This window comes from Oncorhynchus keta, chromosome 17 (assembly GCF_023373465.1).
Source record: "Oncorhynchus keta strain PuntledgeMale-10-30-2019 chromosome 17, Oket_V2, whole genome shotgun sequence".
NCBI classification, from domain to species: domain Eukaryota; kingdom Metazoa; phylum Chordata; class Actinopteri; order Salmoniformes; family Salmonidae; genus Oncorhynchus; species Oncorhynchus keta.
Window position 1 is genome coordinate 55,959,869 of NC_068437.1, and position 15,788 is coordinate 55,975,656.

The following is a 15,788-nucleotide window of genomic DNA, read 5'->3' on the forward strand; positions in this document are numbered from 1 at the left end:
TCTCAGTTTCTCCAACACTGAGATGGCATTGCCTGGGGGTCTCCGATCCGGATGAAATGGGTTCTCCACATCGGCAGCAGGCTGCCAGACTGTTGGTTTGTTTTTCCCTGTCTCGGCCTCATGGTTTCTGAACCCAACATTATCTGAGGCTATAGTCTGTATTCTAAAAGGAGGTGGTCAGAGGAGTTTCCAGCCATGTCTCCAGGGTTGTCATCGTCATACTTCTCCTGTCACTCCTTGGTTCAACCCTGTAAAAGTGCTGTATGAATGTATACTGGACAAGTCTTCTCGAGGGTCACTAGTAATAAAAAGGATAAATGCTTTTTAACACTTAAGTTAAATGTCAAGAATGTCAAGGCCTGCTTGTAGTCAATCCCCCCAAAAAACGTGGTTGTGTTTATTAGGGCATTCCAACAAGCATTTCTTAAGTTCAGATACTAACTTCCACCAGTTTCATTTCATTTCGGAGTTCTCTTTAGTTTCGCACATAGTGAACACTACCCTGAATGGTCAGTGAGAGAGTTCAAAGTTCAATATGAAGGTCAAAGGTCATTGCAGTCCAGTTAAACATAGTTCAAATTACTTCTCAGAACAAACGTAGGGGGCGCCCAAGAGATGTAGGAGGCACCCAAGAGACGTAGGGTGCGCCCAAGAGACGTAGGGTGCGCCCAAGAGACGTAGGGTGCGCCCAAGAGACGTAGGGTGCGCCCAAGAGTCCATGTGTAATTCGAAACCCTTCAGTTACGCAGAGTGCAACGGCACCACAAACTTACAACCGAACGGAGAATGATACTTGATCCCAACTTCCTGGAACACCTGTCGGGGAACCCCAATATCACACAGGTAAACCCTACCTACTCCCTCTGACAGCGGCAGCGGGAGACCCAGAGACAGTGTCCACTTGGCTTCTACGGCGTGGCCCTGTCCGCTGACTGGAGGATCCAGGCTGAGCACGGGAGCTCTGTTCTGGTTGGCCCAGTCTACAGCGGTCTGGTACCACGGCTGGGCCATAAGGAAGGTGTTCTCGTGACAGTCCAGGCAGTTGATGATAAGGTCCACGGGGCTGTCCGGAAGCTCTGGGAGGTGACATAAAACATTGTCACTTTAGGTTAACATTCAAGGACGATTTTATTTTATTTTTCATCCTCTATACAGATTAGTTGCTTTTCAGTCCAGGACTAGGTATAACCTGAATCAGGAAACCTGGACTGGAAAACTGTCCCATATTTCATTTTTTATTTTACCTTTATTTAACCAAGGCAAGTCAGTTAAGAACAAATTCTTATTTTCAATGACGGCCTAGGAACAGTGGGGTTAACTGCCTTGTTCAGGGGCAGAACGACAGATTTGTACCTTGTCAGCTCGGGGGTTTGAACTTGCAACCTTCCGGTTACTAGTCCAACACTCTAACCACTAGGCTACCCTGCCGCCCATAGAGGACTGCATGCACTTTTACAGAGAGGGCTGATAATAAAAGATAAACAGGAGCAGATGGCAAACAAAACAACAACTGTATTCACAATGCCCTGACCCTACCGACTAACCCTTAAACTCCATGACACATCCATCCCGCACCTTGAACAGTGGAGACCTCTTGTCTTGTAGAGCTAGCTGGAGATCTACCATTCCATAACAGCAGATCATTGGTTCATCATTTATCCAATCGCTCATTGGTTCATCATTTATCCAATCGCTCATTGGTTCATCATTTATCCAATCGCTCATCATTGGTTCCTCATTCATCCAATCGCTCATTGGTTCCTCATTCATCCAATCGCTCATTGGTTCCTCATTTATCCAATCGCTCATTGGTTCCTCATTTATCCAATCGCTCATTGGTTCATCATTTATCCAATCGCTCATTGGTTCATCATTTATCCAATCGCTCATTGGTTCATCATTTATCCAATCGCTCATTGGTTCATCATTTATCCAATCGCTCATTGGTTCCTCATTTATCCAATCGCTCATTGGTTCCTCATTTATCCAATCGCTCATTGGTTCCTCATTTATCCAATCGCTCATTGGTTCCTCATTTATCCAATCGCTCATTGGTTCCTCATTTATCCAATCGCTCATTGGTTCCTCATTTATCCAATCGCTCATTGGTTCCTCATTTATCCAATCGCTCATTGGTTCCTCATTTATCCAATCGCTCATTGGTTCATCATTTATCCAATCGCTCATTGGTTCCTCATTTATCCAATCGCTCATTGGTTCCTCATTTATCCAATCGCTCATTGGTTCCTCATTTATCCAATCGCTCATTGGTTCCTCATTTATCCAATCGCTCATTGGTTCCTCATTTATCCAATCGCTCATTGGTTCATCATTTATCCAATCGCTCATTGGTTCATCATTTATCCAATCGCTCATTGGTTCATCATTTATCCAATCGCTCATTGGTTCATCATTTATCCAATCGCTCATTGGTTCATCATTTATCCAATCGCTCATTGGTTCATCATTTATCCAATCGCTGATACATCACCTTCAACACTGGAGACCTGTTTGCCCTCTGTCTTGGTGTAAAGCGTGATCTCGCTGGAGACGGCATCCAGCACCTTGACAAAGTTAGGCAGGAAGATTATGACCTCCACCTCGTGGTTGGCCAGGTGACGAGCACAGCTGATGCCCTGGGCCCCCTGGACGTGAGGCCCACAGAGTAGGGCCACAGTGGGCCGCTGGTGCACATTCTTAGGGGTCAGTCTGTAATGAATGAAAGGTTATAGGGTTAGGCTTGAAGTCTGGAGGGAAGAGAACAGAGAGCAGGATGTGATGCCCTGGGCCCCCCCATGGAGACGAGGGCCACAGAGGGGGGCCACCATGGGCTGCTGGTGTACCATCTTAGGGTTCAGTCTGGAGGGAGCGAGAGTATCATAAGAGGATTCTGTTTTTTTATTTTTATGTCTAGCAATAAATATTGGATACAAATCAATAAACCATTTAACTTAGTCCGATTGCATCTGTACAACATTAAATAAGTGGACAAAATAAGCAGTATAAATCTGTAAAAAGCACAGTGATCATCTTTCCATTCATTTTGAATTGTTGTAAATACTTGCATCTACAAAAACAGATTGTCTGGGACATGAGACTCATTTAGAGTACTTCCTCGAGGTCTCAAAATGGCTGACAAATGTTTATGTCCCGAGTGTAATTGGTGACCAAGGTTGTGTGCTTCTTACCTGTTGGGCCCGCCCAGCAGCGTCAAGGCCATCTGACTGGCACACACACCAGTCATCTCCAGCCTCCTCTCCAATGAGAGGCCATAACGTTCAGCTACTGACAACAGACGCTTGTGCAGCTCATAGGAAATACTGGGCACCACCAGGCCCGAGTCTACGGAGAAACACAGAGAAGGGGAAGGACATTGGCTGCTCATCACAGACAGGTAACACTTCAGAAGTTTAAATACTGTTGATATTTCTTCCTCTTCTCCTTGGTTAGAAAAGAGCGGTAGCAACCGACAGCACTAACGACAGTTCTTAGTCCGTTTGAAGTCAGTTAAGAAGTCAGTTCTTATTTTCAATAACGGCCTAGGAACAGTGGGTTAAACTGCCTTGTTCAGGGGAACAGTGGGTTAACTGGTCTAGGAACAGTGGGTTAAACTGCCTTGTTCAGGGGAACAGTGGGTTAACTGGTCTAGGAACAGTGGGTTAACTGGTCTAGGAACAGTGGGTTAACTGGTCTAGGAACAGTGGGTTAAACTGCCTTGTTCAGGGGAACAGTGGGTTAACTGGTCTAGGAACAGTGGGTTAACTGGTCCAGGAACAGTGGGTTAACTGGTCTAGGAACAGTGGGTTAACTGGTCTAGGAACAGTGGGTTAACTGGTCTAGGAACAGTGGGTTAACTGGTCTAGGAACAGTGGGTTAACTGGTCTAGGAACAGTGGGTTAAACTGCCTTGTTCCGGGGGCAGAACAACAGATTTTTTTTAACCTTGTCAGCTCGGGGATTCGATCTCTCAACCCTTTCGGTTACTAGTCCAACGCTCTAACCATCTATATGAATGCAGGTGCCACTGTAACGAAGTCATTGGACAAGGTTTATCACAGCGCATTGTGCTTTATTACGGGCGATAGGTTCAGTACACATGATTGTAATTTGGATCAAAAAAGTAGGTTGGCCCTCCTTGAAGTCTCCTAGATCTTTTAGTCTATAAAAGAGCCTCTTGCATAAAAGTCCCTCCGTACTTTACCTCATTGTTAACCTTCAGATGTATAAGAAGTTAACAGAACCCGGATTCAGGGATTTATAACCCGGGTTCGATCCCGGGCTGTATCACAACCGGCCGTGATTGGTCGTACTATAGGGCGACACACAATTGGCACCACGTTGTCCGGGTTTGGTGAGGGTTTGGCTGGGGGAGGCTTTATGTATGCATTCATTGTCTTCTGTAGCTCAGTTGGTAGAGCATGGCGCTTGTAACGCCAGGGTAGTGGGTTCGATTCCCGGGACCACCCATACGTAGAATGTATGCACACATACATACGCTTTGGATAAAAGCGTCTGCTAAATGGCATATATTATTATATATTATTAAAAATGTGTTCTTTAACTGACTTGCCTAGTTTTAAAAAATATTTGAAAAATATTTGAAAAATCCCTTTCCATCTCAACCGAGTTCGGTAATTCTGCTTTAAATAAACCAATGTTGCGCTTCTCATGTGGAATGATCTCTGAAAGTCTTTAACGTTGGTGGCTCTATAGCAGATGTTATAGAGCCTTCTTACTGGAGAAAGAGTTTGTTTCATACGATTGTGTTGTGTAATTTATGTGTTTAATACACACACTGAGTGGACAAAACATTAAGAACACCTGCATGACATAGACTGACCAGGTGAAAAGCTATGATCCCTTATTGATGTCACCTGTTAAATCCACTTCAAAATCAGTGGAGACGAAGGGGAGGAGATTTATTTTAAGTATGAAGACATGGACTTGTGTATGTGAGTGGGAAAGATAAAATACTGAAGTGGCTTTGAAACGGGGTATGGTAGTAGGTGCCAGGTGCAGGAGAGAGAAGATGCGTACCAGTGCAATACTCTTTGGCCCCAGGCTGAGGGACAACTATCTGCCTGTAAACCACAGGTTTGGTCTCTAGAATGTTCTTGTCGTGGCGGTATTGCGACGGCTGCTGCTGCTCTTGCGGCGTACCGCGCGACCGGGCCCCGTTACCGCGGCGATCAGACCCGGCGATCTGTGAGAACACGGCAGCTTTGTCAAACAGCGCCAGGTTCCCCTCGAAGTCAAAGTCTGTGTCCAGCCCGTCGTCCATATTGTCCCCGAAACACTCATCGTCCCTGTGCTGCCTCTGACCACCTCCTCCGTTCTTCACGACGCTCTTCTTCGGGGTGACCTGGTTGGCACCCCGACTACTGGACGACCCTATGATACCAAAACAAAAAGATATTAGAAAACTTATACAATATGCAATGAGGAAATGAATTGAGGATTTTCATTCAAACTACCATCCTCATAGGTATCACCCATTGTTGTAATGTTGTAATGTTGTTAGACGTTATAACGACGTTATAACATTATTTCATAAAAAGGTTAGATTTCAAAACTGGCCGATGTCATAAGGTGGCAGTTTGTCTTTTCTCGAATGAGCCATTGATCATATTTTTGCAATATTCCTACCTCGAGGAAATGTGTAATTTAACAGAGGGTCCACGACATTTCTCCTATTGGTCTGCCTCTTCAGTCCCAAGATGCATAGCATGGTGCCGTTGTATGGCCGTCGCGAATTAACATGGTGAGATTGTAGATTCCTAAATAGATAGCTGTAAAATCACCTAAATTAACTGCATTAACTAGCTACTTCACGTGCTGATATTGACCTTGATATTATTGTGTGAAGCTACGTTTGCTTGCTAGCTAGCAATCTAGCCAGCCCATAGAGCGCATTGCATTGTGGGGTTTGTAGTCGTCTTGAGCTGCAACAGATTTCCACAATGATTTTATATGTTCCTACCAACCTTCTTGACCAGCCATGACCACAGTGCCGAATCTACTTCCCGAGAGTGAGATTAACTTGTAGATATAATTTTTATGTCTCTGCATCCAGTATGAAGGAAGTTAGAAGTAGTTTCGCAAGCCAATGCTAACTAGCGTTAGCTAATGCTAGTGAGCAACTTAAAAATACACGGAGAGACGCAAGAATGGTATCTAGTACAGGTCAGTAGTACAGGTCAGTAGTACAGGTCAGTAGTACAGGTCAGTAGTACAGGTCAGTAGTACAGGTCAGTAGTACAGGTCAGTAGTAGTAGTACAGGTCAGTAGTACAGGTCAGTAGTACAGGTCAGTAGTAGTAGTAGTACAGGTCAGTAGTACAGGTCAGTAGTACAGGTCAGTAGTGGTAGTACAGGTCAGTAGTATAGGTCAGTAGTGGTAGTACAGGTCAGTAGTACAGGTCAGTAGTGGTAGTACAGGTCAGTAGTATAGGTCAGTAGTGGTAGTACAGGTCAGTAGTACAGGTCAGTAGTACAGGTCAGTAGTGGTAGTACAGGTCAGTAGTGGTACAGGTCAGTAGTACAGGTCAGTAGTACAGGTCAGTAGTAGTAGTACAGGTCAGTAGTACAGGTCAGTAGTACAGGTCAGTAGTACAGGTCAGTAGTACAGGTCAGTAGTACAGGTCAGTAGTGGTACAGGTCAGTAGTGGTACAGGTCAGTAGTGGTACAGGTCAGTAGTAGTAGTAGTACAGGTCAGTAGTAGTAGTAGTACAGGTCAGTAGTAGTAGTACAGGTCAGTAGTGGTAGTACAGGTCAGTAGTACAGGTCAGTACTGGTACAGGTCAGTACTGGTACAGGTCAGTAGTACAGGTCAGTAGTAGTAGTACAGGTCAGTAGTGGTAGTACAGGTCAGTAGTGGTAGTACAGGTCAGTAGTGGTAGTACAGGTCAGTAGTACAGGTCAGTAGTACAGGTCAGTAGTACAGGTCAGTAGTGGTAGTACAGGTCAGTAGTACAGGTCAGTAGTGGTAGTACAGGTCAGTAGTGGTAGTACAGGTCAGTAGTACAGGTCAGTAGTAGTAGTACAGGTCAGTAGTAGTAGTACAGGTCAGTGGTACAGGTCAGTAGTGGTAGTACAGGTCAGTAGTAGTAGTACAGGTCAGTAGTAGTAGTACAGGTCAGTAGTACAGGTCAGTAGTACAGGTCAGTAGTGGTAGTACAGGTCAGTAGTACAGGTCAGTAGTACAGGTCAGTAGTACAGGTCAGTAGTACAGGTCAGTAGTGGTAGTACAGGTCAGTAGTACAGGTCAGTAGTACAGGTCAGTAGTACAGGTCAGTAGTACAGGTCAGTAGTACAGGTCAGTAGTGGTAGTACAGGTCAGTAGTAGTAGTACAGGTCAGTAGTACAGGTCAGTAGTACAGGTCAGTAGTAGTAGTACAGGTCAGTAGTACAGGTGCCTTCTATTGGTGCCTAATGACCCTGCAGTGTTCTGGTTTCTATTGGTACCTAATGAACCTGCAGTGTTCTGGTTTCTATTGGTGTCTAATGACCCTGCAGTGTTCTGGTTTCTATTGGTGCCTAATGAACATGACCCTGCAGTGTTCTGGTTTCTATTGGTACCTAATGACCCTGCAGTGTTCTGGTTTCTATTGGTACCTAATGACCCTGCAGTGTTCTGGTTTCTATTGGTACCTAATGACCCTGCAGTGTTCTGGTTTCTATTGGTACCTAATGACCCTGCAGTGTTCTGGTTTCTATTGGTGCCTAATGACCCTGCAGTGTTCTGGTTTCTATTGGTACCTAATGAACATGCAGTGTTCTGGTTTCTATTGGTGTCTAATGACCCTGCAGTGTTCTGGTTTCTATTGGTGCCTAATGAACATGACCCTGCAGTGTTCTGGTTTCTATTGGTACCTAATGAACCTGCAGTGTTCTGGTTTCTATTGGTGTCTAATGAACCTGCAGTGTTCTGGTTTCTATTGGTACCTAATGAACCTGCAGTGTTCTGGTTTCTATTGGTACCTAATGAACCTGCAGTGTTCTGGTTTCTATTGGTACCTAATGACCCTGCAGTGTTCTGGTTTCTATTGGTACCTAATGACCCTGCAGTGTTCTGGTTTCTATTGGTACCTAATGAACCTGCAGTGTTCTGGTTTCTATTGGTACCTAATGACCCTGCAGTGTTCTGGTTTCTATTGGTGCCTAATGAACATGCAGTGTTCTGGTTTCTATTGGTGTCTAATGAACCTGCAGTGTTCTGGTTTCTATTGGTGTCTAATGAACCTGCAGTGTTCTGGTTTCTATTGGTGTCTAATGACCCTGCAGTGTTCTGGTTTCTATTGGTGCCTAATGAACATGACCCTGCAGTGTTCTGGTTTCTATTGGTACCTAATGAACCTGCAGTGTTCTGGTTTCTATTGGTACCTAATGACCCTGCAGTGTTCTGGTTTCTATTGGTGTCTAATGAACATGCAGTGTTCTGGTTTCTATTGGTGCCTAATGACCCTGCAGTGTTCTGGTTTCTATTGGTACCTAATGACCCTGCAGTGTTCTGGTTTCTATTGGTACCTAATGAACCTTCAGTGTTCTGGTTTCTATTGGTACCTAATGAACATGACCCTGCAGTGTTCTGGTTTCTATTGGTGTCTAATGAACATGCAGTGTTCTGGTTTCTATTGGTGCCTAATGAACATGCAGTGTTCTGGTTTCTATTGGTACCTAATGAACATGACCCTGCAGTGTTCTGGTTTCTATTGGTACCTAATGAACATGACCCTGCAGTGTTCTGGTTTCTATTGGTGCCTAATGAACATGCAGTGTTCTGGTTTGTATTGGTACCTAATGACCCTGCAGTGTTCTGGTTTCTATTGGTACCTAATGAACATGACCCTGCAGTGTTCTGGTTTCTATTGGTGCCTAATGAACATGCAGTGTTCTGGTTTCTATTGGTACCTAATGACCCTGCAGTGTTCTGGTTTCTATTGGTACCTAATGAACATGACCCTGCAGTGTTCTGGTTTCTATTGGTGCCTAATGACCCTGCAGTGTTCTGGTTTCTATTGGTGCCTAATGAACCTGCAGTGTTCTGGTTTCTATTGGTACCTAATGAACCTGCAGTGTTCTGGTTTCTATTGGTACCTAATGAACATGCAGTGTTCTGGTTTCTATTGGTACCTAATGACCCTGCAGTGTTCTGGTTTCTATTGCTGTCTAATGACCCTGCAGTGTTCTGGTTTCTATTGGTACCTAATGACCCTGCAGTGTTCTGGTTTCTATTGGTGCCTAATGAACATGCAGTGTTCTGGTTTCTATTGGTACCTAATGAACCTGCAGTGTTCTGGTTTCTATTGGTACCTAATGAACATGCAGTGTTCTGGTTTCTATTGGTACCTAATGACCCTGCAGTGTTCTGGTTTCTATTGGTGCCTAATGAACATGCAGTGTTCTGGTTTGTATTGGTACCTAATGACCCTGCAGTGTTCTGGTTTCTATTGGTACCTAATGAACATGACCCTGCAGTGTTCTGGTTTCTATTGGTGCCTAATGAACATGCAGTGTTCTGGTTTCTATTGGTACCTAATGACCCTGCAGTGTTCTGGTTTCTATTGGTACCTAATGAACATGACCCTGCAGTGTTCTGGTTTCTATTGGTACCTAATGACCCTGCAGTGTTCTGGTTTCTATTGGTGCCTAATGACCCTGCAGTGTTCTGGTTTCTATCGGTGCCTAATGAACATGCAGTGTTCTGGTTTCGATTGGTACCTAATGACCCTGCAGTGTTCTGGTTTCTATTGGTACCTAATGACCCTGCAGTGTTCTGGTTTCTATTGGTGCCTAATGAACATGCAGTGTTCTGGTTTCTATTGGTGCCTAATGACCCTGCAGTGTTCTGGTTTCTAGTGTTACCTAATGACCCTGCAGTGTTCTGGTTTCTATTGGTACCTAATGACCCTGCAGTGTTCTGGTTTCTATTGGTGCCTAATGAACATGCAGTGTTCTGGTTTCTATTGGTACCTAATGACCCTGCAGTGTTCTGGTTTCTATTGGTACCTAATGAACATGCAGTGTTCTGGTTTCTATTGGTACCTAATGAACATGCAGTGTTCTGGTTTCTATTGGTGCCTAATGACCCTGCAGTGTTCTGGTTTCTATTGGTGCCTAATGAACATGCAGTGTTCTGGTTTCTATTGGTGCCTAATGAACATGACCCTGCAGTGTTCTGGTTTCTATTGGTACCTAATGACCCTGCAGTGTTCTGGTTTCTATTGGTGCCTAATGACCCTGCAGTGTTCTGGTTTCTATTGGTGCCTAATGACCCTGCAGTGTTCTGGTTTCTATTGGTGCCTAATGAACATGACCCTGCAGTGTTCTGGTTTCTATTGGTGTCTAATGAACATGCAGTGTTCTGGTTTCTATTGGTACCTAATGACCCTGCAGTGTTCTGGTTTCTATTGGTACCTAATGAACATGACCCTGCAGTGTTCTGGTTTCTATTGGTGCCTAATGAACATGCAGTGTTCTGGTTTCTATTGGTACCTAATGAACCTGCAGTGTTCTGGTTTCTATTGGTACCTAATGAACATGACCCTGCAGTGTTCTGGTTTCTATTGGTACCTAATGACCCTGCAGTGTTCTGGTTTCTATTGGTACCTAATGACCCTGCAGTGTTCTGGTTTCTATTGGTGCCTAATGAACATGCAGTGTTCTGGTTTCTATTGGTACCTAATGACCCTGCAGTGTTCTGGTTTCTATTGGTACCTAATGACCCTGCAGTGTTCTGGTTTCTATTGGTACCTAATGACCCTGCAGTGTTCTGGTTTCTATTGGTACCTAATGAACCTGCAGTGTTCTGGTTTCTATTGGTACCTAATGAACATGACCCTGCAGTGTTCTGGTTTCTATTGGTACCTAATGACCCTGCAGTGTTCTGGTTTCTATTGGTACCTAATGACCCTGCAGTGTTCTGGTTTCTATTGGTACCTAATGACCCTGCAGTGTTCTGGTTTCTATTGGTACCTAATGAACATGACCCTGCAGTGTTCTGGTTTCTATTGGTACCTAATGACCCTGCAGTGTTCTGGTTTCTATTGGTGCCTAATGAACATGCAGTGTTCTGGTTTCTATTGGTACCTAATGAACCTGCAGTGTTCTGGTTTCTATTGGTACCTAATGAACATGACCCTGCAGTGTTCTGGTTTCTATTGGTACCTAATGACCCTGCAGTGTTCTGGTTTCTATTGGTACCTAATGACCCTGCAGTGTTCTGGTTTCTATTGGTGCCTAATGAACATGCAGTGTTCTGGTTTGTATTGGTACTTAATGACCCTGCAGTGTTCTGGTTTCTATTGGTACCTAATGACCCTGCAGTGTTCTGGTTTCTATTGGTACCTAATGAACATGACCCTGCAGTGTTCTGGTTTCTATTGGTACCTAATGACCCTGCAGTGTTCTGGTTTCTATTGGTACCTAATGAACCTGCAGTGTTCTGGTTTCTATTGGTACCTAATGAACATGACCCTGCAGTGTTCTGGTTTCTATTGGTACCTAATGACCCTGCAGTGTTCTGGTTTCTATTGGTACCTAATGACCCTGCAGTGTTCTGGTTTCTATTGGTGCCTAATGAACATGCAGTGTTCTGGTTTCTATTGGTACCTAATGAACCTGCAGTGTTCTGGTTTCTATTGGTACCTAATGAACATGACCCTGCAGTGTTCTGGTTTCTATTGGTACCTAATGAACCTGCAGTGTTCTGGTTTCTATTGGTGCCTAATGAACCTGCAGTGTTCTGGTTTCTATTGGTGCCTAATGAACCTGCAGTGTTCTGGTTTCTATTGGTACCTAATGACCCTGCAGTGTTCTGGTTTCTATTGGTACCGAATGACCCTGCAGTGTTCTGGTTTCTATTGGTGCCTAATGAACCTGCAGTGTTCTGGTTTCTATTGGTGCCTAATGAACCTGCAGTGTTCTGGTTTCTATTGGTACCGAATGACCCTGCAGTGTTCTGGTTTCTATTGGTGCCTAATGAACATGCAGTGTTCTGGTTTCTATTGGTACCTAATGACCCTGCAGTGTTCTGGTTTCTATTGGTACCTAATGAACATGCAGTGTTCTGGTTTCTATTGGTACCTAATGAACCTGCAGTGTTCTGGTTTCTATTGGTACCTAATGAACATGACCCTGCAGTGTTCTGGTTTCTATTGGTGCCTAATGAACCTGCAGTGTTCTGGTTTCTATTGGTACCGAATGACCCTGCAGTGTTCTGGTTTCTATTGGTGCCTAATGAACATGCAGTGTTCTGGTTTCTATTGGTACCTAATGACCCTGCAGTGTTCTGGTTTCTATTGGTACCTAATGAACATGCAGTGTTCTGGTTTCTATTGGTACCTAATGAACCTGCAGTGTTCTGGTTTCTATTGGTACCTAATGAACCTGACCCTGCAGTTTTCTGGTACTTACAGGAGTTGTGTCTCCGTCGGAAACCCTTGGACTGGCCCGGCACCTCCAGGTGTTTATCGCCGTAGCTTTTCGAGCACTGCTGCTGCGGTGAAGCCAGCCTGTCCTGGGTCTTATGGTGTCCTGGGTGTGGGACTGAGACCGGATCGCTGCTCTTCGGAACCACACCACCTCTACCACTCACTATATCCAGGACCTTCAGCTCCTTGATGTCCACGGCACTGTGGGAGAAGAGACAGTCAAAGACAGTCACATAATGGCTGACGTCCACGGCACTGTGGGAGAAGAGACAGTCAAAGACAGTCACAAAGGCTGACGTCCACGGCTCTGTGGGAGAATAGACAGTCACAAAGGCTGACGTCCACGGCTCTGTGGGAGAGTAGACAGTCAAAGACAGTCACATAATGGCTGACGTCCACGGCTCTGTGGGAGAGTAGACAGTCACAAAGGCTGACGTCCACGGCTCTGTGGGAGAATAGACAGTCACAAAGGCTGACGTCCACGGCTCTGTGGGAGAATAGACAGTCACAAAGGCTGACGTCCACGGCTCTGTGGGAGAGTAGACAGTCAAAGACAGTCACATAATGGCTGACGTCCACGGCTCTGTGGTCGACAACAGGGAATTCTGGACTGTGAAAAGAGAATTGATCTCAACCCTTGTAGACAATCATATAGCCTTATAGGCAAATGGTTTGACAACTTTGAAGGTATTTTCTCCTGAAATAATTAATGCGGTGTACATCTGTATCATTTGACAAGAGAGAAGTGTGACACAGCCTGTCATTAGTCCTGGAAACATTTAATTGAATTACTGTAGAATTCCATTATTTCCTGTGGTGGACTGCTCCTACTGGGGAATGCCAATATGGCCGACCGGTGGCTTCAAAGCCTCTCAATGGCCAATAACATAACATCAGCAATCTAGGATTTATATACAGCATTGATAATACAACACGACATGTAGAAATGTTTAAACTGTTAATTACTGTTCCCAAAACAATGTCCAGTAGAGGCTAGAACGCCTCAGTGCAAGAACATACCGGTAGCTTCCAGCTTTGTAGGCTAACTTTCCTTGCTAGCTTACAGCTGAAGCTAACATCAATTCACTACCCTAGTACATTGTTTGTGAAAATATGCTAACCATAATAAGTCAAAATATTTCTGATTACAAAACTTTATTAATTCACTTAGTCTCCCCCCCGCCTAACGTCTCCTTCAGTCAAGATCGTCTTTGCTTGAGCCTCGAACTGACTTTGTGTGAATGACGTCATGGGTCTTATTAAGGTAGCAGGGTAGCCTAGTGGTTAGAGTGTTGGACTAGTAACCGGAAGGTTGCAAGTTCAAATCCCCGAGCTGACAAGGTACAAATCTGTCGTTCTGCCCCTGAACAGGCAGTTAACCCACTGTTCCTAGGCCGTCATTGAAAATAAGAATTTGTTCTTAACTGACTTGCCGAGTTAAATAAAGATAAAATTAAATAAAAGAGACACAGTGCACATCTTTATAAGATATTTCTTCTTCTATTGCAAATGTTGTTGAGCAGCACCATAAAACAGAAAGTAAACAGTTTGTTTTTCACCTGTAGCCTCATGAAATCACTTAAAACAAGCTCATTAACTAATTGCATGGACACACTTATTGAATATGCATATTCACCTGTATTGTGAATAGGCCTAAACTACATCTTGATTTACCCAGTTTATCAAGAGAGATTTACCATTCAAATACATTTTTTTTTGCCGTTATGTAGTTAGATTGGCAACAAAAAAAAATCTGATTGTATGATTGATTAATTGATTTAATCATGCATTCATTCATTCATTCATTCTAAAATCAAAATGTGTCAATTGTAATGATATTGAACTCAAAAGATCTATCTGGATCAAGTGCCATTCTTTAACTTTGGTCTATACACATTTTAGTTTTTTTTACCTTGGTATCGTTCTGGTATCATCAAGTATCGTGATGAATCCTGTATCATGATACTAAACCTGGTATCGAAGTCAAAATGCTCAAAACCTACAATTGAGTTATTATGACGTTTTCAGGAAACTCTATGAAGAGAAGATCATTTTCACAAAAAATAATAAAACAGTAGTACCTAAAAGTGACCTCGGGCACAGGGCACTTGACTCCATTGTGGAAGGGCTGTTTGAGGGAGATGGTCTGGCTGGACTGGTCCACAGACGACACCTCGCCTTGGTACACCCCCAGAGTTTCTCCGCAGTTTATCGACACCAGACTCCCTAACCAGTCTGCAGCCATGCTGTCTGGTGACGAGTCCAAACATGGTGAACACGAACACATGTCATGAGAACATTTGAGTTTAACGTTTAAATAGTATCTAGCTAACGTCTAGCTGACGTTGACAGCTTGCTAACAACATGGCCTTTGACGACATCTAATTTTCTCGTTCAGAATGGCAATACATGTCTTATCGTTTCATGGAGAAATGTAGCCTACCTTTTGTGATATTCCGTAGAACGACGGTTTTAATGTAATATTTGAACAGTTGCCCAAATGGGCTATTATAATGAAAATGATCAAAGCAAGCGTCCTTAGCTTTGTTTCAGAAGCATGAGCTAGAGTCGCACAACTTCCGGCGCGTAGCCAAACACATTTCAAAATAAAAGTCACCAGGGTTGCAGGGCGCATCTATTTGACCAAACATGAAATACACAATTCACAATGACATTTATGTTTTTGTTATCACATTTAATTTCATGGAGTTATATATATATATATATATTATATTAAGCCACTGCTTAGACTCTTAATAAATAATATATATATATATGTATATATATATTATTTATAAGAGTCTAAGCAGTGGCCTCCTGAGTGCCACAGTGATCTAACACTTCGAACCCACCGACAGCATCATTGCGCAAAATATGTAGCATCACCGGGATATGTATGCAAAAGATCAACATTCACCCACTGCTACCATTTCTGTCAAGCCGTCTACTCATACAGTTTGACGCATACATTCGATAAATCCAACATCTGCACCACACCGAAACGCAACACTGCAAGGCAAACGCAGCGATTCATTGGAAATGCATGTACTTATGGTATAGCAAGGCACTGTATCAGCTGTGCCACTTGAGATCCTGGTTCGCGTCCAGGCTCTGTCGCAGTCGGCCTCGACCGGGAGGCCCATAGGGCGGAGTAGAATTGGCCCAGCGTCAGGGTTTGGCCAGCAGGGATGCTCTTGTCCCATCGCGCACTCGCGGGAGCATGCGCGCTGACATGGTCGCCAGGTGTACCGATTGGTTGTCAAGAAGCAGTGCGGCTTGGCTGGGTTGTGTTTCGGAGGACGCATGGCTCTCGAACTTTGCCTCTTCCCCATATGGTGTTTGCAGCGATGGGACAAGA

At 44.1% G+C, this 15,788-nt stretch overlaps 1 protein-coding gene across 2 annotated transcripts; it reads right to left on the reverse strand.

Moving 5' to 3' along the window:
• edc3 (enhancer of mRNA decapping 3 homolog (S. cerevisiae)) lies at positions 1–15,648 on the reverse strand. Of its 2 annotated transcripts, none has more exons than XM_035760545.2 (7): positions 15,480–15,648; positions 14,512–14,680; positions 12,414–12,631; positions 5,037–5,390; positions 3,189–3,342; positions 2,492–2,709; positions 1–1,076 (listed from the first exon to the last, which is right to left on the reverse strand). In XM_035760545.2, the coding sequence occupies exons 1-7, from the start codon at positions 15,631–15,633 to the stop codon at positions 742–744; spliced, it is 1,602 nt and encodes a 533-aa protein (XP_035616438.2). In that variant the 5' UTR covers positions 15,634–15,648; the 3' UTR covers positions 1–741. The 2 variants fall into 2 exon arrangements, with proteins under 2 accessions (XP_035616438.2, XP_035616439.1); XM_035760546.2 differs by lacking the exon at positions 15,480–15,648 and adding an exon at positions 14,874–15,054.
• Between the last annotated feature and the right edge of the window lie 140 nt (positions 15,649–15,788).